This window comes from Triticum dicoccoides, chromosome 6B (assembly GCF_002162155.2).
Source record: "Triticum dicoccoides isolate Atlit2015 ecotype Zavitan chromosome 6B, WEW_v2.0, whole genome shotgun sequence".
Taxonomy (NCBI): domain Eukaryota; kingdom Viridiplantae; phylum Streptophyta; class Magnoliopsida; order Poales; family Poaceae; genus Triticum; species Triticum dicoccoides.
In genome coordinates, this window is record NC_041391.1 from 234,504,665 (window position 1) to 234,526,160 (window position 21,496).

Below are 21,496 nucleotides of genomic sequence, written 5' to 3' on the forward strand. Positions count from 1 at the left end.
GCTAATCGATTAGGTTTCAACTCTGCAGAGTGTTGTGCACTTTACCCACAAGAATCGTTCCCTCTTTTTATGTTCTCGCACTGCCAGGTTTTTTAGAACGGGATGAACGAAACATGGTCTTTTAGAGATGCTTCCTTGACCATGGATAGTGCCCATCCAATCCTACTTTTCAACTACATCTGCTAGCACTATCCCGCCAGAGTCACAGCTAAGCTAAACCAAGCCATAGCCCATATTGACTTGTGGCTGCACATGTAAGCTTCCAGGCATGAAGTGTTATTCCATCTCTTGAGTATGGGTGAAGCTTTTCGTAAGATGTCATGGTGCTTCCCCATGAATCCCAGGAGTGCCCATCAAACCATCCTCCACCCAGTAGTGTGTATTGAATTCTTGTCTCGAGTCTTGAAGTCTTGAGGTCTTGAAGAAGCAAGCCTTGAAGATAGCATCATGAGTTGTCGTCATTGATGTATAGTCCTCCTTCTCACACCACTCCCGAGCACTCATACCAATTCCCCAATTCCTGTCTACTATAGCATGGCATCAAAATATATAATGTCCCGGGGCTTGATAACAGGATGGTGGGTTCCTACCTCATGCATTCTACTCAAGTACAAGATTCAACATCACTACTGGAGGAATTGTTGAAATGGGTGTCATTAAATGCAAATAAAACATAGGTATGAATAAACTGGTCAAAGTGAACTTGCCTGGTAAGTTGATGAAGATTTATAACAGTCTTATAAAAGACTTGGTAGAAATATTCGTCACTCCAATAAAATCTATCTTAAATAGACATAGCATTCCTATAAGCAAACATTCTAACAAGCAATTCTATCACTCAAAATTAACAATTAATCAAATCAAATCAATAAAGAAAACCAAAAAAAGTCCAAAAAGAACTTCAAAGAAAACTATAAAGAAAACACTAAACAAAACTCTAGGACTTATCTTCAAAACAACAAAATAATTTTGTCCTAAGTAAAAAGGTTAACAACAAAGGAAAATACTACACTAATATATTAACAGAAAATAAAAAATAAAGTTTTTATTAAAATAACAGAAATAATTTTACCTAAAATTTTCCATGCAAAAATAATCAACCTAAAAGCTAATATGAAACTCTACTTATGAACAAAACAAGTTTTCACATAAAAGTCAAGAAAAGAACGAAAATAATTTTAAAAAATCAAAAAGTATATCTACTGAAGATTAACAGAAACATAAGACAATTTTTCAAAAAAAAAATAAAAATAAAAACTATTAAAAATAACAAATAAAAGTCTAAAGCAAAATTATAAGTAAAACAAAATTGTTTTAGGTAAAACCCTAATTTAAAATACTATAAATTTCTCAAATTAATCCTACTGCAAAACAATATCAGAAGTGACCAGGAGCAAAAAGAATTAATCTAAAATATATTTTCAAACTCAAGATATTCACAAATCAAGGTTTGAAGCAAATTCAAACTTAAACTATTCAAATATAAAATCTAAGTGCATCAACAGAAACTTCATAATTTTGTGAACCCAAACAAAAAGAATAACTCAAATTGCATCTATAAAATAAAAGATATTAAATTTCTAAAACAGAAACTGAAAATAAAATAGAAAAAAGGCTAAAACCCTACGGTCGGGCACTGGACACGTGGCTAAGACCTATTGGCCTAGAGGTGTGCGCGACAGGAGTTAAGCGGCGGACGCCCGAAGCTTAAGAGACAATGGTTTGCGAAATAAAAAAACAACGCATCTAATCGGAGCCATTGGATGAAGATCTAAGGGTGGAGGGGGTGTGCCGGTGGCTTATAGTGGGCGGCAACATCGACGGTGAGGCTCCGGCAGTGACAGCGGCAATGGCTCGGGGTTGATGCAGGCGCGCTCTACGGGGGTCCTCGAGCTCTGAGAAGATGATGGGGAGGTGCGGGCGAGCTTGCTGGGGCGGATGGTGGACTCGGGCGGCGTCGGGGGTGGCTAGATGGAGTAGTGGGATGGCAATGGGGGTGGCACCTGGTGGTGGTTTTGGCGAGCGATTGTGAGTGCGTGGGAGCTCAAGCGAGGGGGTTTAAGGGCGAGGTGGAGCGGAGAAAGAGCGGCTTTTATTGGGAGGGTGTCATGGAGGAGGAGGCGAGGCCAGTTTGGCAAGAAATCAGGCGGGGAAGGGTTGCCGATGCAGGCTCCAGTGAGGGAAGGAAGGAGGAAGAGGAAAAAGAAAGGAAGGGAGGGATTCGACGATCGGATCGGACGGTGGGTCCCACACGCAGTGAGAGAGAGAGGGGGGAAGGAAAGGGAGCGGCGACCGATCCAAAAGGATTCGGTGCGCGTGTGGGCCAGCTGGGCCGAGGGAGAGAGAGGTGGGCCGCGGTGCTGGGCACTATTGGGCCTGCTGGCTTCGACTTTTTTCCTTTTTTCCTTTTAAATAAAACACAGAGGACAAAAAGGAAAGAAAACAAAATAAATAAAAACATTATATCGGCATATAATATATCAAAATTTTCAGAAAAAGAAATCCTCAAACATGAACTATTTTCAAGTTCAAATAGAACGCACAAAATTTCAAATAATGCAAACAGTTCTAGTGTTGCATTCAAAACTCAAATAAAATTATTTTAAAATACCAAAATGATTTCAAATCTATTTTTCTCCACTTTTCTATCGTAGGGAATCATTCTACCCTAATTTCCATATATTTTACCTTTTTAGAAAAATAATTTGAATAAAAACCAAATAACTCATAATTGGTATTGAATTTGAATTTCAAACCAATTTCAAATATTTTCTATTTTCCCTTATTCAATTATATTTCAAAATTGCCCCTGGTTTGGAGTGTCATGTTGGTCAGAGGAATTTGAAATTATTCAAAATGGAGAGTATTCCAAATGGAATTTAAAATGGTTTAACTCCCCACTCTCTTTCATTTGAATTTGGAGAAGCCATTTCATCTCCTCTCTTGAAATTCCTTGAGTGGCATGAAGTTTGAATTACATTCAAATGAGGTTTCAAATCATTTCTAATAGAAACACTTTTGGGGAAATGAAGTTTGAATTTAAAATGGTTTAACTCCCCACTCTCTTTCATTTGAATTTGGAGAAGCCATTTCATCTCCTCTCTTGAAATTCCTTGAGTGGCATGAAGTTTGAATTACATTCAAATGAGGTTTCAAATCATTTCTAATAGAAACACTTTTGGGGTAGTCCTTTTATTCCCTCTCATTCAACTTTCAAAAAGTTTCAAATTTTCACTCAATTTCACGCAATCAATCACGCAACCCTCAACAAGCATTCATAATTATTTATTTAATATAACATTCCAAAATTTCTAATTTTGGGATGTTATAATAAGCATATATAATAACAACACACACAAATCAATTATGACACCAATACTCTGCGCTTAGCTCTGCTGCAACGGTAGCGTACCACCTTTATATAAGTATCCCAATAGTTAGTGTCCCAACAAAGGGCAAAGGAGAGTATTGTGAGTGGTATCTCGGTCACACACAAGTTGTCACATGTCTTGTATGAAGTAACTGTCTAACAATCTGTAGATGGTATTATTGTCCCATGAAACAAATATATTAGAGTGGTTAAAGAGATGATAGGTTCAGCGAGAATTAAGTAAAGTGGCTGAAAGTAAATGGTTCTTAACTGCAATAGAGAGGTTAGGTGTGGAGAAACTTAGGATCATGGTGTATATCAAGTGTGCCAGTGCAATGGTAATACCAGTTACCTTGTATTGTGATTCTAGTGCATAGATTGATTGTTCTGTGCGGACCACCCTTGAGTGGTCGAACTCCTCCATGTCGGATTTGTTCTTCCCTATAGTCATGCTTCGACGTTGCCATAACATGGTCGTTTCCGCAATTAAGGTCACAAGACCAAAACAACGCATTAGGTTTTGTGGATCATCTCTTCGCTTTTCATAGATATCAACACACATGTGTAGGTCTTCAGTTCATCATGCATGGGCCCTTAACTTGGACAACACACAAAAATATTATCATAGATAAACAACTTACTAAACAAGCATAAAATTATTATCACAAATGACGACATATAGAATAGACACAGATGAATCTCACGAATCCCCTACATCTCCCATGCATGGGGGATATTACTCCGCATGAGAGGGGCATGGCCAAATATCTGAGAGATACAAAGGTAAATCATCTCAATAGTATCACAAAGATCCGCAATAAGATGAATGTTTAAAAAAGTCTCGATCTCAAGATGAGTATGAGTAGAATTACAAACCCTAATATTACAACTTGGAATTCCTATCCCTATGGTGGTGTTGTGATGAAATGGAATGGAGATGGAGATGGGGCAGAAGAGAAGGAATGGGTCTTCGGTGATTCTTCATCTCCGGATCTCCCCTTTCTTTGTTCTGGATGTGGTGGCAGCGGGTGCCTCTCTATTCCTATGATGTTGCCTTCACAGAAGTTACTTGTGTAGACGAGAAGGCGGCGACCCTGCATGGTACGGCCGCTGGTACGAGTGGGAGCGCTCGTACCATGTGTTGTCTTGCACTCTGGTTGCCATATCAATTTTTTGCCCAAAATGAAAGTTGTTCCAAATGGCTTCATTTGTTTGGATTGATTTGTTTCCTTCCAAATATATTTATACCTGCACATCAATAGTACAAAAAAGTTTTCTTCTTTCTCTAAAGGATTAACGTTAGAAAGAAGCGAGAAATATCAAACACCCTTTGAAAACCACATCAAACCCCTCTTATAAGAGTGACAAAATATTGAGCCATCAACAAGCATCCGCAAATACAAGAGAATAATTAAGATAACATCTAACCATAGCCGTAAATTCGAGGGTTCCAACATCCCTCATGCAACAATTCATAAACTGAGGGTACAGTAATATCTGTGACTCTTGCCACCCATCCATGAACAAACTAATCACATGATACACTCCTCTAGGCCTGTAAAGATAAAGTGATATGCAGTCGCGTTCACACATCACCGCTAGAGTGACATCACAACATAATATCAAAACATTGAACTAGATTCAACTTCACAAGAATACTAGCAACAAGGTTTATCCGCTGCTAGATCTACCGTTTCACCAATATAATGACCGAGCACATTACCTTTCAGGCAGAGGTCTAGGGCTGGTTTCCTACCACGAGTACATGAAGTCATCTTTGTATTTGGGGAATGAACCGTCGATCGGATGTAGGGGAGCATCTCGCGCCACACCGTGCATGAAAAGGAGCAGCTCGTGTGGAGATGTGGCATCGTCTCCTCAGACTAGTCACAAAATACGGAATTAGGTGTATCCTTCAGGCCTCATCTCGCCAGATGTTGAGCAATCCAATTTAAACCTATAAGGATGCTAGCCGACCCTCCTCCACGGAGCTCCCCCGGATTGGCGCGTTCGTGGCCATCGGATGTGCTTTGACTTTCGCTGCTGGACGTTGGATCAGTTGACCGCATGGTAAAAAATGTTACTTCTGCTTTGCTTTCACGTTTGGCTGACCTGTAGCCCTTTTGCTTCTATAGTTCGGCTTGTTACTTGACCTGTAGCCCTTTTGCTTCTATAGTTCGGCTTGTTACTTGTGGGTTTTTCGAACGGGTGTAAGTCAATGTGTTGCGTGCGCGTGGTCGTATGTGACACCCATCTCTATGGCTGACGGGAACGCGAGAACCACGCGACGTGCGAGAGAGAGCGTCGAGAGCGCGCGAACTGTGCGACGTGCGAGGGAGAGTAGCGCGCGTGAGGTCTTCAGCGTCCAATCCCTGTGCGCCTCAGGGCCTCAGGGGGTACTACACCCATTCGTCACCACCACACCAAACCCCACAGCGGCTCCTCCGCAGTCGCCCGCAACCCTTTCCCTCGAACCCCGCAGCTGTCGTCCTCCTCCATCCTCTCGCGCCTCCTCCCACTCCCATCCAGCCCCTTCCCCGCTCATCCCTGAAAGGATCCGAGACGTGCGGGCACGGAGGCGAAGGGCGATGGCGGCGGCGCTTGATTTGAGGCAGCGTCATGGATCGGCCCCTGCTGAGCGACAAGATTGCTGGACTGCCACCATCTCACCTCGCCCCACCAGCTTCCAGCGCCATGGATCCGCTGGAGATGGAGGGCAACAAGTGAGAGGGAGTAGGAGAAGAGGTGAATCGAGGGAGTGAAAGAAGAACCTGACACGGGAAGGGGAAGAGGGAGTCTTGCGGCGTATCCTCTTTTGACGCCATGGAGCCAGCTGCTCTTGCTCGACGGCACGATACACAACACTGAGGTAGGCTCGACTACCTTTCTCCTCTCTCCCGTGTGTTTTGGTCTCTGTTGATTTCCCCTCTTGCCTGTTCTAATTCGTGGGCAAAACAATGGAGGATTTCTTCATTGTTGATCTTATTTGGGGCTGATTTCCCCCTAGATTCCTTCCTTTTACAGTTCCTTTTTGACTTGTTGTTCATCACGTCGATGGCTTCCACAGAGCAGAGGAAAGTATGCCCTCTTCATCTAGGCAGAGGAGCGGGACGGCCAGGAGCTGTCGTCCTGCTACCCTATGCCAATGGACGCGCCTCCCAGATGGCTAGCAACGCCAGATCCAGCTGGAAAGGACTCTATGGTAGGTTTGGTTTGTTCTTCATCCCATGAAGTATAGTTTTTTCTGTAATTTATTTATGTAAATTAACCTCAAGACTTCATAGAGGTAGTCGTCTTAAAGTACTTTGAAGTATTGTTATTGGTCACATGTTTATTAGGTTTAGATGCCACTACTCTACATGGGTTGTTACTAACACAAATTGCTGTTGCATACCAGTCCTACTCCCTCCGTCCAGAAATTCTTGTCTTAGATTTGTCTAAATACGGATGTATCAAGTCATGTTTTAGTATTAGATACATCCGTATCTAGGCAAATCTAAGACAAGAATTTTGGGACGGAGGGAGTATTATTGAAGCCACTGGATAGCTGTCGTTAGCTGTAATGTGATTAGCTACCAATCCTATTATTGAAGTTATTATGGTATATGTTCCTGCTACATAAATATACTTTTGTGAACATGAAATTGCATTTAGTTTTAGTATTCTCTGGTGATGGAAAAGCTAATCTGTATCAAGCTAGGAGTATAATTCCTTTTTGTAAATCTGGCTAATGCTGACAATGGACATGCTTTGATGTTTTTCTCTTCTCATATTGTTAGGCAGATTGAGAAGCTTATCCAAGCGAAGCAATGACGTAAGCTGCTAGGATAACTTCTGCATGGTACTTCCTGTAAGAAAAGCTTCATAATTCGATCAAGTATACTGATGAACAATGCATATAATGTTCATAGATTATGACTTTACACATGTAATGCTGATTTGAAAATTTCCCTTGATTTGTTCCTCAAATGTTCTGAGAGAGTGTTGCGTATTAGGAAACCCATTGGATAGTTAAGGTGTTGTTTCAGCTGACTAATATAAAGTTATATTTCCAGCAGAAGATATTTGGGATTGACGTTCTGGTGAGAAAGTAGCATATAGATGGATGGACATGAGCTATCCAGTGTAGGTTCAAACAATTCATTCATTCATTGCAGGTTCAGCATGTCTCATTATGTCTTTTTGCTTCATATTCAGGGTCGAACTGGGCTATATTTCTTTCATTGAGGCGAGGGTGATTCCAGTAGGTGAGGTGCATTTTAGACATCCGGATGTCTTGCTATGTTCAGGCGTACTCGCCTTTTTTTCTTGAAGTTAGGCGTTCGCTGTCTCTGTGGCAAGGTGAGCTTATCCCATTTACTTTGTTCATTCCAGAGCTCTATTTTTGAGTCGCCGAGTCAAGCCAAGTCGCCGAGGCTGTGGCTAGTGGCTTGCTGGCTTGAGTCAGCGACTTGGCTTGATTAGTCGCCCCAAGTCGCCATGGCTTAGAATAGGATTTAGTGGTAGAATTAGGAGTGATATTACCTTGTAATCTTTTATAGTTGGCAATGGAAATCCCTTTCTGACCTTGTGCAAGCTCGTCTTTGTTGATTGCAGGTGCACCTTGCAGTATAAATGTAACAGCAAGCATGAGCATCAAGTTGTTTGCACCTTGCAGTATATATGTAATAGGAAACTTGCACATTTGAGTTGAAATAAAGAGGAGAACTTACTTCTTGTGTGTCCATCTGTCCCAATTTGTTTTCCTTGATGATCCTTTTCTCTTTGCACCTGATCACCTGATTCAGATAAGGAAAACAGCAGCAGTTCTACATATAAATACCATCACAGATCACAGCAACAAGTATTACAACAGAAATTAAGCATTAGTTCATTACATTTAACTACGAACTACCAAGTTCTTAACTCTTAACAACCAGCCCCAAATCGACCCCAAATCCTATGTCCAAAATAAGGGATAAGGCACACCAGCCCAACCCCCAAGCCCCCAACTCCATATGTCCAAAAAGAAGCCACAAGGTCCACACCAGCCCCAAATCCTATGTCCAAAATGAGGCACACCAGCCCCAAGAGCCCCCAACTCCATATGTCCAAAATGAGGCACACCAGCCCCAAGAGCCCCCAACTCCATATGTCCAAAATGAAGCCACACCAGCCCAAGTTCCATCAATCGTCCTAGTAATCCAGATCATCATCAAAGCCAATGGAGCCTCTCTCTTCACCTCCACCTTCACCTTCACCTTGATTTCCCTCTTGATCATCTTCACTTGTTGAATAATCTTCAAGCTCAACCTCCTGATTTGCATCATCCTCCTCGTCCTCATCTTCTCCAACTTGGTGCTCTCGAGATCGAGAATAGACATGAGTAACAGCAGCCTGGCTCCCACTCCCACGGCTTCTAAGGTTGCGCAATGGACCTTCAGATGCACCGACAGCTTCGTCAACTTGAGCCCAAGTGATATCAGCCCCTTCATAAACCGGCTGGGCATTATGGTCAACCCATTCATTGTCCCATTGTAAGTCTTCTAGGACTAATGTCTTCTAGGACTAATGGGTCAGACCTAGTCCCTTTGGAGCCTTCCTCACGAATCTTTTGGAACCTATCGGCATTCTTCCGGTTGTATTGAATATATGACAAATCATTAAGTCTTTGGAACTCCAACCTATTTCTCTTTTTGCTATGGATCTGAAAACAACATACAAGAAAACAATTAGAAAGGCTACCATAAGCACCCCACCAAAGAACTACAGAAGTACAATGAACATCAAGTTGGTACTTACTACTTACATTTTGAAAGCAAGACCAATTTCGTTCGCAACCGGAAGCTGAAGCACAAAGGCTAACTATGTGCTTTGCTAAATGTTGCAGCTCATAAGCAAGGCCACCATAAGCACCCCACCAAAGAACTGCATGAGTACAAATGAAGACAATGTTAGAATTCTTAATCCAAAAAAGATAGGTGCTGAAATTTATGAAAAAGTAGAAGGCTAGAGCTGAAGTAACTTACGAGGACTCTTTTTTGTTCGGTCATTGATTGCCAACTTAGAGCTGAAGCATTCACCTTCACCTCTTTCATAGTCATCAGCCAATCTACTTATCACGCTTGCTTTATCATCATCGGGCTCCATGTGCAATAGCACCTCATTGAACATATGCCTAAGCCTTTGACAATATCGTGCTTTCTCGGGCTTAGCTTTGAGACCATAGATCCTATTTGGGTTTAAGAATAGTGCAGCTCCATACAACTTCACCCCCATTTGAGATTCCCACTTGTCCTCTACTATTTTTGTCACCTTCTTAACCAACGTTGGTTTGTCATCTATCGCAGCCTTGATTCTCTCCTTTGCATAATCCATTGCTGCCATAACCTCGGGCATCGCTGGCTTCTCATCGCCATCAACAATCCTTAGCACCCTTAGAAGAGGTAGAGAAACTTTCATGCAAGTCTCTACTGAGTTCCAAAAACTAATGGACAACACATCTTCTTGAACTTTTTGTCCCACCGGTGAGGTTGACAACTTCTTATTGCTATGCCAAACATCACCCACAAACAATTCTTTGAGAGCTTGCCTATGTTTGTGCAAGCTTTGCAAGTTGAGAAAATTTGTGGCAAAGCGAGTAGCTCCAGCCCTCACAAGATCACGGTTGTCGGTCTTCACTCTCATTTCATCTAAAACCTTGCCATGCCTGTAGATGAATGTAGACACCCTTTTTCCATTTGTAATACACTCGCTGAATTGCTTGATTTTGCAAATGGCCTCCAACATAAGGTTCAAACAATGGGCTGCACAAGGGGTCCACCATAATGTAGGGATCCTCTCTGTTAAGAGTCTACCCGCTGCCTTGTAGTTAGCACCATTATCCGTGCAAATCTGAACCGCGTAGCCTCTTCCAATGTCGTTGATCCTTTTCTCCATCAAATCTGCCAACAATTCTTTGCTGGCTACTAAGGCTGGTATGTCAACGCTATCAATGAAGAAAGTCCCGGCTGGACTATTGACAAGGAAGTTGACCAAGTGCCTAGTCCTCCCATCGGTCCACCCATCGGACATTAGTGTGCAGCCATACTCTTGCCAAGCCAGCTCATGTTGCTCTCTCAATGCATGTGTCTTCTTCTTTGCTTTCACAAGAAGTGGAAGCCTAAGAGCATGAATAGTTGGGGGGATGTAGCCTGGACCATATTGCCCGGTGGACTCCAATGCAATCTCAAAGGCTCTTGATCGGGTAACATTGAAGGGAATGGCATTGGCATAGAAAAATGCTGCCCAATGATCATCAACTCTATCCTTATCCTCGGTGGTCCTTTTGAAGCAACCTGCGTTCAATGCGGCTTGAGAAGGATTCTTCGAGTGCCTTAGCTCAATGACTTCTTCCGGAGTCTTCCTAATCATCCCGGCAATTGTTCTTGAAGCCTTTTGTGTATGTAATTCAGTTTGGACAGTCTCGGCCTTCCTTTTTGCTGTTGTCCTACTACTAGTTTGAGTTGCTGTTGCATCCTCTTCTTCATCACCAGTTGCTGTATCTTCTTTATCAGACTCCCCTGGCATATTATGCTTCTTTGCGTAGGCCTTCATGAAATCCAGCATCTTCTTTGAAACAGCCTCTGGCACCTTCTTGCATTTTATAGAATTCTTCTTCCCTTTAGTACTAGCCCCAGCTAGGTGACGCTTGAACCTTGCTATTCCAGCATGCACATCTGTCCCGCAAAAAGTGCATCGTATCCTATCCCTCCTGTTCATATCATGCCAATACCCATACTTCCACCCAGGGTCTCCCGACTTTGCCTTCCGCTTAGGATCCTTGGATGGATCATACTGCTCAGGCTCAGGCCCATTGCCGCCGGCTGCACTATTGACAGTTTGGTCAGTCATCCTCTAGCTGCAGCCAAGGTGCCTGCAGAAAAAACAGAGCAGCACAAGTAGTAATCAGTAATTACTAATTAGAGCAGCAGGGCACATCAGTACATAGAGCAGCAGAGCACATCACTACATCAGTAGATCTACAGCAGAGTAAATATAGAGCCCACCCCACGCTATCTTTCCTTCGGTCCTTCTACTTCCCCAGTCCCCACAGCAGCAGCAGCAGAAGCAGAGCACACAGCAGCAGAAGCAGAGCAAAGAGAGGCAGAGGGGGCGACGAGCCATACCTGCAGTCTTTGCTGGCGCAGGCGCAGGAGAAGATGGAGGCGGAGGCGGAGGAGGCTAGTGGGGGCAGGTCACCGGCGGAGGAAGCTCTTGGGGGCGCGCGTCACCGGCGGATCTGGAGGGGCACGTCGCCGGCGGCCGTCGATCTGGAGTCCTAGGTCAGGAGACCCGCGCGGTTTCCCTCCATTTCCCTCTCTTCCTCTGTAGTTCCCGCGTGGCTCTCTATTTATCCCCCCACCCCAAAATATCTCTGGCAGGTGGGCCGATCTGGAGCAAGCCACGCGACTGGCGGCTATTAGCCGCCGACTAATCGCGGCAAGTCGCGGGCGAGCCAGCGAGTCGCGCGACTTGCTTCCTGAGCCAAGTCGCCTGCGCGAGCCAGCCACGCTGCGACGACTCGGCGATTAGTCGGCGACTAGTCGGCGACTCAAAAACGTTGTTCCAGAGTCAAGATTCATATTCCCTTAACTATCATTTCATTTGTGAGAATTTACTCCATTGATCTATGTCGTCGGCATCCTGACAATTTAGATTTTTCTGCGGATCACAATTGCTTCTGAACACACCGACCCATCTCATTGAGGAAATTCCTCTGCTCCGCTTAATTAAAATTAATGTGAAATATGTTTCTACCCAAACTAATTACAATTTATTCTTTTTAGTTACTACTGATTTTCAGTATGAAATATTGGGGGCCGAGTACTTCAGTTCATTTCCCAGTGGATATGGCACACACATGTATCATCGTTGTTATCGTAATTGATACCAACACCTTGACTGAATCGCATAGAATAGACTACCCTGATAATTCTTGCACAGCTAAGCTATATGTAGAATATATAATAGACTGTTTGCATGCCCTGGGGACCTGTCTAAATAATTCTTGTACACATGGACGTTGGGTATGTTAGTAATCGCCCAAGAAATTAGCAGTTGGAGATTATTTGTTGAAAAATCTAACGGTGTTTCCTTCTTACATTCAGCTGCTATTTCAGTAGTTCTAAAATGTTCTGCGAGATAATGTATATGAATACATAGCTATGTTCATGTATCATGTATGTGTAGATTTGCATAATAATTTTTTGTATGGCAAAGGTTCATATTGTTGGAAGGGAAATTAGTAGCTGCACCTTGGTACCTGCAAATAATTTGTTTTACAGTGTCGCTTGATGGTTCTCCACTTCAGATACTAAAGATACCGACAGTGCTTTGTTTAGGATCTGGGGAGTCGGATTGTGGATTACATGTAGTGGGGAAGAAGAGATGGGGACGAGGAAGAGGACACCCTTGGTGGCGTGCTATATCTCACTAGGCGACAATGTTGAGAGGGTGCCTGGCATCAAGAACCCGACATGCTTTTCCGAGAGTTCGTTCAGGTGAGCCACCTGGGCAGGTCTATGGGTTGAGGTGGTTTGATAATCCTGGGTTGTTCCTCTTTTTCCTGTGTTTTTTGAGGAAATGACTTTATTAGTTGGAAAATGGCAATATCGTTTACAAGTATACATGAAACAAACTATTTTTCCTACACCTCTTTGTTCTGTGTAATGGTGCTCTTGGCTGAGTGTGCTGACGGAAGATATTCCATGCTACAGGCTAGGTAGCTTATCAGTAAGTCTTCGTGATTTACTTGCAATGTTGTTCTTTGCAAAATTGTTCCTTGCAATCCTAAAATGGTTTCTCAAAACATAGGAAAATTTACATTCTAAAAACTGTAGGCACACTAAGTGAAGCATATATATAATTCTATTGTAACAGAGGTCACACATTGTATACATATAATTCTCTATATTCAAATTATTATAATACGATTTTATTAGAATAGAGGTCAGGTACTGCCACGACGTAAGAAGGAAGGTGTGACACCAAGTTTTATACATATTGTGATTTCAGTTTTCATCAATGTCGCTATTATTATTATTATCTCTTTGTAGCTTCATATAAAATCAGTACTGACACGGTCATTTTACGAAGTGTAAAAATGGTAGGTTGTAGAATCATAACCTGTGACTGAGTGCCTTAAGAAGTTCCTTTCATTATCGTTAAATAATATAATGTTTAGGGCCAGTTTAGATGCATCGTTGAAAAATAAGAGTAAAATCAGTGAATATTTTGCATTGCCTTGGTGTTTGGTGTGTCTATTGCATAATCCTTTTCTTTTTTGCTTCTCTTTCCAAAGCAAGGACCAGGCTGGGAACATATATTTATAATGAAGTTCTTTCATTGCAGGTGCATAGTATCTTAGTTAGGTATCTCTGTGCAAGTGTAGTTTGCCTGCAGGTATGACATGTGTTTGAATATAATCCTTTTCTTGCTTCTCTTTTCAAAGCAAGGACCAGTCTGAGAACATATGTTTATATTGAAATTCTTTCATTGCAGACTGCATAGTATCTTAGCTAGGTCTCTCCGGCATGCTACCACAAAAGAGGAGCCATGATGTTATGCCTATATCTGCATCGTCTATCAGTCCTAGAAGTTCTGATCTTCATCTACCGTTAAACCGAGTTCATCTGTCTGGGTATGGATGCACACCTTTTTATGTAATTGGACATTAAAAACTAGAGCATTTGGTTGTACTGCATCTGCCAAAGCACTGTCGAAACAAGAAATTTCAGCTATGTTATGAGCCGAACCATATTATATGTGCATCCTAGGTGGAATGCTTTCTGTTCATGAGCTGGTCTCCCAACATGTACTGTTGAGAAAAGAAAAGAAAGGAGCTTTTAAGTTCTTAAGAGGAGCAAGAGAGCTTATAAGTTGTACACATTAGATCTAGCTTTCTTATGCTGTTTGTCTAATTATTTTCTACTCCCTGTATTTTCAGTTGTGTAATAGTAAACACACCACTGTTTGAAGCATGTTTATGTCTTGCAGATCATATATATCATAGGCCTTTTTTAACTTCAAGCTAACACAAAAAATTGTACAGATAATTTATGGTCGCATTTTGAAAATTCTATTGCATAGTTTGAACCTTCAATTTTCATTACTAAAAGGATCACTGGTATTGCTGCTGTCCACGGCTTCAGCGGAGCTGCTGTCCACGCTTTTATCAGAGCTAATGTTCACGGGATCATCCATGCGAATGCAAGCTCCCCTCATGCTCAGCCGTGGTGGAAGCCTAAAACAACATAGATTATCAATCAACACAGACTAATCAAGTCACATTACTGTGACGATTTGTAAATTTGCCAGAGGTTTTGAATGGGACTTTACACCACCAAATTAGAATGTGTACAAGACACCATTTTTTCGACTAAAGGAGATTATGTTTATTATCATATGTACTTGCCACAGAGGTCTTTTATGATCGAGGCTTGTTCTATAAAAATTTATAAAAGGAATTGTTGAATATATTTAAGTTCCGTAATATGTAGGTCATCTTGTGGTTTGTGGACATTTAATTTTATGGAGTACTTCATAGGAGGTGTTTGGTCTGACACTTCTATGCAGATATTATCATTACACTTATTCTATGTTGTATCACTATTTCAAAACTAACTCTAACTATTACGTTATAGGATCATATGGCAAATTTTACAGCAAAACTAGCTATTTTTAGTGGACTTGAAATTGGATGATGGTAATATAAGAAATCGAGATTTGGAGATGACAGCAACAACACAGACCACATGGATTTTATGATTCTGGATAGACCCCTGAGAATGTAAACAACATTGATCCTGCCATTCTTCTTTTATTAAAGGGAGTTTCATAGATTTTCTTTTCAATGTGCACACTATGGACGAGAGAGGGTCATCGGCCGGCCAGGTCAGGTGCGACATGGTGGTCGCCCATGTCGGTGGTGCCTCGATCCACTCCTGATCCTTCTTCCACTTACCCGCTGCGTAACACCGAGCACCGGTCAGTGAGCATGGGTTTGACAGCGGCGACCAGAAACGTGATTTAAAACGGGACTTTATACCACCAAATAAGAGTGTCATTGTACACAACAACACACCAATTTTTTGGCTAAAGGATATCTCATTTATTATCATATGTGCTTGCCCGGGCATATGTTTTGTTTTAAATAAGACTATACTATTAAGTTAAAATGTGTATATTTGTATCATTGCACACAACGATCCACCGTGTTCCCTATTAGAGGGATTAAACCATGTAATTTTTTTTCATCGCGGACATGGCTTCAGCGTGCCTCTAGCGCAGTGGGTCCACTAGTAGTGGTCATACAAGCAAGCCCCATGAAGAACTTGACCCTAGGGGAAGCTCATGATTTCGAGTTTAACTTTCAAGTGCTCGTACCGACGCCCCATCTGGAAGAGGGCGTCGTAGCAGCTCTCAGAAGTGTCTATTAGAGTGCATCTAGCAAGGTGAAAAACTGCACCCCGTGGACCATCCACCAAAGCTGGATGTACTCCCATAAGGCTAGAGGCCCTAGGGGCCCCCTAATGTCCGAGATCCAACGACGAGGGTCTCTAGCAGTGGGCCATTTCCTAGTGCCCTTAGGCCTCTTCAATGCATGGGTGCTTAGATGAGGTGCTAAGTGCATCTAAAATCTTAGCAACTAGTCTTCCCAATGCATAGGTGCTTAGCTTTTGTACCTAAGCTTTCCTCGTGGAATTGTTTAATAATTAAACCCCCTCATCTAAAATCTTAGCAACTAGTCTTCCCAATGCACTGTTTCTTTCTGGGTCACCATAATGTTCTCTCTCCTCTTTAGTTGCATTGTCACATCATTTTTTTTGCTTATGTGGCATCTTTAGCACCTGTACATCTTGAAGCATTGGGAAGAGCCTTAGAGACCTAAATCAAAAGCTGAGGCGTCAAACTTGGAGATGCTGCGACCGGACCCTACGGCTAGTTCAAGGCCCGGAACACCAAGACCCGCCGTGCCCGCCTAAAGGAAGCCCCACAGGATTTTTCGACCTTCTTCCGGGCCGACCCGTCCAAGCCTAGGACCACCAGCCGGTGAAGCACGCTCGCGCCATTCTCTAGAGTAGATTACGTCAAGCCACAAAGGCTGCACAACTTGCATGGTTCCTCGACCCATGATATGCCAAGAGATCAAGATACATGAGTGGAGAAGCTTGATCAAGCTCTTTCTCTAGAATCCACAGCAGAAATGATTGGATGAGCCATCAAGCACGCAAAAACAAAAGGCAAAGTCAAAAGGCACCTTCCGGCTTCGCCTCCACCTCCGTCACATCCTCGTGAAAATTCCTTGTTCACATTCCCCGTCTTTTGCAGAATTCCGTTGATCATGCCTATAAACATCAAAGCATACATTACCAGAATAGGATCTTTGTGAAAACTCCGCTACATTTGGTACCGTTGCACTATTTCCTGTGAGGACCGCAGAATTTCAGGATCTAAGCCTAACCATATGGGGGCATGCATATCTTCCTCTCCCTTTTGCCTGGTCTTTTTCTGAAAAATGCGGCTGGTGATAGCGCCACAGTGGCTTCTCGTTCTCGGCCTCACGTACGTGCGGAGACTTTCTTAGAAGAAAATAGACCAGCGCACACGTATCAGGGGCGCCTTTTGTCCATTCTAAGCTTCTAACATATGAAGAGTTTCATGTGCAAATTGTTGGATGAAACGTGAACATGGGAACTTGATCCAAAAAGATAACCCACGAGAGATCAAACCCCCGGTTTGACACTTCAATGAGGATTATCTTTCATTGAGAGCCGGTGTTTTTTTGCCGATAGCAAGGCACTCGTAGTGATGTTGTCAATCTTCAAGTTCCGCAATTCAACCCAGTCTTCAGTCGGCATAACTCTAGCATTACACTTAAAAGAACAAGAACCCGTTGAATTTGTCCATAACTCTAGCATTACTCTTCACGATACGCCATGTTTTTTGACTTCTCTAAAGAAGTGTAACACACAAGAGAAGAGTGTATTATCAACCGTTGTATATACTGCTGCTCCGGTCGTGGGCGGCGACATGGGTAGGTCTCGGTGGCCTATCGGTGTCGTGGCGGCTTCACGGTGACTCGACGGATCTGTCCGCGGCAATGGCCGGCTCCTCCGGCGTCGGTTTGTCTGTGTTCGGGCCGTCTCGGCCTTCAGCCCATCTCCTCGTCGCCCGGGTGCTACTCCCATCAAAGGGCTGGCCCTTTCCCAGCTGCGATCCACCGCTCGTCTCGCGCTCGTTGCCGCCGGACAGAGCTCGTCTCGCGCACGATGCAGCAGGACCGAGATCGTCTCGCGCACGATGCAGCAGGACCGGACTCGTCTCGTGCACGATGCAGCAGGACCAAGCTCGTCTCGCGCACGATGCAGCAGGACCGAGCTCGTCTCGCGCACGATGCTGCAGGACCGAGCTCATCTCACGCTTGGGGTAGCAGGATGGGTCGATGGATGCCGACGCTGGGGGTTGCCCAGGGGCGCGAAAGGTGGGACCTTTCCGCTCGTCTCTTTCGTTGGGGTGCGCCGGGTCACGGGTGAGGTGGTGTCGAGGTCTTGGATGCTGGGGCGGCGGCCCTGGTGGTGGTGGTGGCGCGGTGCTCTTGGACAAAGCCCGCGCCTTGGTGCTGCCCGCTCGTCATGGCCGTGTGGGCGGCGTGGTTGCCGGGGTGTGGTGCTCGGTGGCGGTGAATGTTGGCCGAGGTGAAAACCTGCTCTATCTTCGGGCGGACCGGTGGCGGCGAAGATCGCTCCCTTCTTGAAGGCGTCGTCGCGGCTCTCATTGCCCGTCATGCGGCTCCGGGGGAAACTTTGATCCTTGGATCGGGCGGTGGCGGCGCTCCGGCGTCGTTTCCTTCCTGAAGGCGCCGCCTTGGAGCGCATGGTTCGTCATATGTAGCTTCATATCTTCGGGGCGGTAGTGCTAGGAGTAGTGTGGCTGCGCTCAGCGCCTTTGTATCCAGTCCTGGGTGTGTGCGTGTGTTGCGGTGACGTAGCGTGTGGTTGTATTGGATGCTTGTGGGTTGTTGCTTTATATATAAAGCGGGGCGAAAACCTTTTTCGGTATATACCCTAAACTCACGATTATTGTTTTATGACCCGCAAAAAAAAGATTATTGTTTTTACCGTATATAAAAATTGGTCTTTCTTGTGTACTACTCCCTCCTTTTTTAAATGCAATTCTTTTAGAAATTTCAATACAGACTACGTATGGATATATATAGATATACTTTAGACGTATGGATATATATAGATATACTTTAGAGTGTAGATTCACTCATTTTGCTCCTTGTGTAGTCCATGCTGGAATCTCTAAAAAGACTTATAAAATTATTTTTCAAAAGAAGGATGACCCTCAGCCTCTGCATCTGACCGATGTATGCAGTCACTTTATTAATTATTCACAAAGACCTTATAACTAATACATCGGTAAGTCTGAAGCAACAATCTTGGCAACATTTGTCGCCACTCCTATCCACTTGATGAAGGGGTGCCGAAAATCTGAGCCGAATACCAAACAGACTTCGCACCAAAGCCTAACATCTAAAGCCGAAGGCCCCAACCAAGATACAATGTCGGGTCTGGGGCACATACCGGTCCGCGCACTTTCATGGGCGGCCGCCGCCGTCTTCCACCTATCCATCTTCAGAACAGGAACTAACGCATCAACTTTGCCAGGCCTGCCATCGACGCCACCATGATGCCAGACATCGCCGTCCTCCTGCGCGAGTCTGTCAACCCGCATCGGACACTGAGACTCCACTGCGCCATGCCGCCGAGATCCACTGTCATCGATGCAGAAGATGAAACCCCGCTCCGCCTCTGGGCACTTTCAGTTAGCACCTGCTCCAAAACGATACCCCTAGGAGGGAGAACGGCATCGAAGATGTCATCATCATCCGATCCGGGAAGACCTAGATCTAGGGTTCCTCTCGGAGCAGCCCGAGGAAGATGATGTTGCCTGCAACGACGATGCCTCAACAAGGAAACGACGGCAATGACGCCGCCATCATCCGTCAAGACCAAAGTCGACGCGATCTTCATCGGCAGTAGCGCCATCCCGACCCAGTAGCTGACTTGAACCGCGCAGTGTCTCGCCGAGTAGACGCATGTAGCCGCCGGAACACCGAGGACCGCCACCGCAGCCCCGATCCACCATCATCGTCGGCCACTACTGCCTAGAAGACAACACCAGCCAACCGCCGTCGTCGGCCGCTGCCCGCGCCGCCTGGTACTTGGAACAACGGATCTGGGCCAGATCTCCACCGCCGCCAAAAGCCAGCACGCCCCACCACCAGAGGCCACATCCGCGTTACCCCGCCTCCCAACGTAGCCGCTAGGAAGCCGGATCGCGCCACCACGACCCTCTGCATCGCGACACCCTTGCCCTTCAAATCCGTCCCACATCGGATCCACGTGCGAGGGGCCAAAAGAGCCTTGCCGCCGCCGGTGCTGGCCGGGTTTCGCCCGGCCACGCCCTCTGGCGGCGGCAGGGGAGGGGAGGAGCAGGAGAAGGGGCACTGGAAAGCTGCTAGGGTTCCTTCCCGTCGCCTGCTGGACAACTTAGAAGGGACAAAAAAAGACTTATATTTAGGAACGGAGGGAGTACATCACTGCATACAATTGTGAAATAAGACATTTTCTAAAAGAATAGATTTCGAATTCTCAAAGCAATAGGGTTCGCATGCGGGACACAAAACCTGCTCCCAGCCACATGATGTCTTTTTAGGAATAGCTCCTGGGAAGGCTAATTGCATTTTGCACCTGCATTGCATCCACCCCAGGATCAGCGCTGTTATTATGCTTCTCAAATCCTTTTTTTGTTTTCCAAATTCGATAACGAAGGGCAGGAGAATCTTGGTGTGGCCCACTTGAACTGACTCTTGGCGCCAACAAGAGTCCCCTTTTGGGGGAGTGCATTGCAGAACATGATCTCAAGTTGGATATGCTGATGGGTTGATGCCAACTGCTGGGGATGGAGTTCAAGTAGCAGGGCTCTCGGGGGTGATCTAGTGATAACCAGCTAAAGTTGAGAATGCCTTATCTGCCACTTATGCTTACGCGTTTTACCTTGGCTATGGGTTATTAATATCTTGGTTACGTACATAGCGTAGTACAGTGGCCGTATGCATCGCTCTGATGCAGAGGCCAGATATCCCCTTTCGGAAAAAAAACATAGCGTAGTGCAGGAGCTTTAGAAGTCTCTCGAGTTAATCCAAATTGGCTGGATTTCTGTAGGATTTGCTCTGGTGCTTTGGCATTACAATACACGTTAAATTTTCTTTTTGCGAGAAAACTTCCAATCTATCATCTTCAATCATGATAGTACAACGAACACAAAAAATAATAAAAATTACATCCAGATTCTTAGACCACCTAGCGAAGACATCCACGACGGCATCTCAACTCTTTTCACCTTGGCATATCCATTCCGCGTCCCCCCTCCCCTCTCCCCCTCGCGTCGCCCCCGCGGTACGCCGAGCGGGGCAACTCTAGCCGCCGGCCTCCCTCTTCCCCCTCTTGTCTCGCTCCCCCGCCGCCGCCGGCTAGCGCCACTGGGCAAAGCCATGGTGGCGCCGGAGGCGGCGGGAAGATTTCCCCACTTTTTTCCTCAGCCTAGGGTTGGCGCGGGACGATCTGGCCGGGCGGGGGCGCCGCGCTCGCGAGGGGCCGGCGGCGCAACAGCTGACACGGGTGGTGACGGCGTGCGCGACGGCACGGGCGGCGGGGCCAAGCGCGTGAGCGGGTTGTGCGGCGGCTTCGCACGGCGGCTCTCTGGTGGATGCGGGCACCGTCGGGTCGCCCGATCTGGCGGCACGGCGGGCGGCGGGCCGTGGCGGCCTGGTCCAAGGCGCTATGGGGAGCAGCTGCTCGCTCTTCGGGCGGGCGGCATGGTGGGCGGCGGTCTCGGGCCGGCTGCCTGGATCTAGGCCAGATCTAGCAAGGCGGCGCGGGTCCGGCGAGGTGGTGCTGCTCGGGATCCCTCGGGCGGCAGTGGGGCGGCCTGCTACTCCTTGACAGCGGTGGTCTGTGCTTCAGGAGGTCGGTGCTGATAGTTTGTCTCTCCGGCGTGTTGTGACGGTGCGGATCTGGTATGTGGTGGCGGTTGTCA

At 45.3% G+C, this 21,496-nt stretch overlaps 1 protein-coding gene and 1 long non-coding RNA gene across 13 annotated transcripts; one reads left to right on the forward strand and one right to left on the reverse strand.

Moving 5' to 3' along the window:
* Nucleotides 1–5,676: 5,676 nt before the first annotated feature.
* Nucleotides 5,677–14,804, forward strand: LOC119323303. Of its 11 annotated transcripts, XR_005156214.1 has the most exons (8): nucleotides 5,680–6,239; nucleotides 6,438–6,572; nucleotides 7,150–7,220; nucleotides 7,426–7,495; nucleotides 7,568–7,711; nucleotides 12,721–12,891; nucleotides 13,742–13,792; nucleotides 13,892–14,147. It is a non-coding gene; the product is annotated as an uncharacterized LOC119323303 (long non-coding RNA). The 11 variants fall into 11 exon arrangements; XR_005156211.1 differs by adding an exon at nucleotides 14,542–14,804 and having other exon boundaries at nucleotides 5,678–6,239; nucleotides 7,150–7,711; nucleotides 13,892–14,030; XR_005156210.1 differs by having other exon boundaries at nucleotides 5,678–6,239; nucleotides 7,150–7,495.
* LOC119323302 lies at nucleotides 7,671–11,685 on the reverse strand. 2 transcript variants are annotated; one of them, XR_005156207.1, is made up of 5 exons: nucleotides 11,518–11,685; nucleotides 9,379–11,264; nucleotides 9,159–9,277; nucleotides 8,083–9,056; nucleotides 7,671–7,972 (listed from the first exon to the last, which is right to left on the reverse strand). XR_005156207.1 is itself a non-coding variant. In XM_037596914.1 (4 exons), exons 2-4 carry the CDS (start codon nucleotides 11,240–11,242, stop codon nucleotides 9,049–9,051), a joined length of 1,998 nt encoding a protein of 665 aa, XP_037452811.1. In that variant the 5' UTR covers nucleotides 11,243–11,264; nucleotides 11,518–11,685; the 3' UTR covers nucleotides 8,936–9,048. The 2 variants fall into 2 exon arrangements, 1 of the variants encoding a protein (XP_037452811.1); XM_037596914.1 differs by lacking the exon at nucleotides 7,671–7,972 and having other exon boundaries at nucleotides 8,936–9,056; nucleotides 9,152–9,277.
* Nucleotides 14,805–21,496: the final 6,692 nt, after the last annotated feature.

What these genes read in the sequence shown, in the direction of transcription:
- LOC119323302 (XM_037596914.1), bottom strand. Translation starts at nt 11,242, where the DNA reads ATGACTGACCAAACTGTCAATAGTGCAGCCGGCGGCAATGGGCCTGAG. An exon ending in CCGAACAAAAAAGAGTCCTC is followed by an intron (nt 9,278 to 9,378) that starts GTAAGTTACTTC and finishes GTACTCATGCAG; the next exon opens with TTCTTTGGTGGGGTGCTTAT.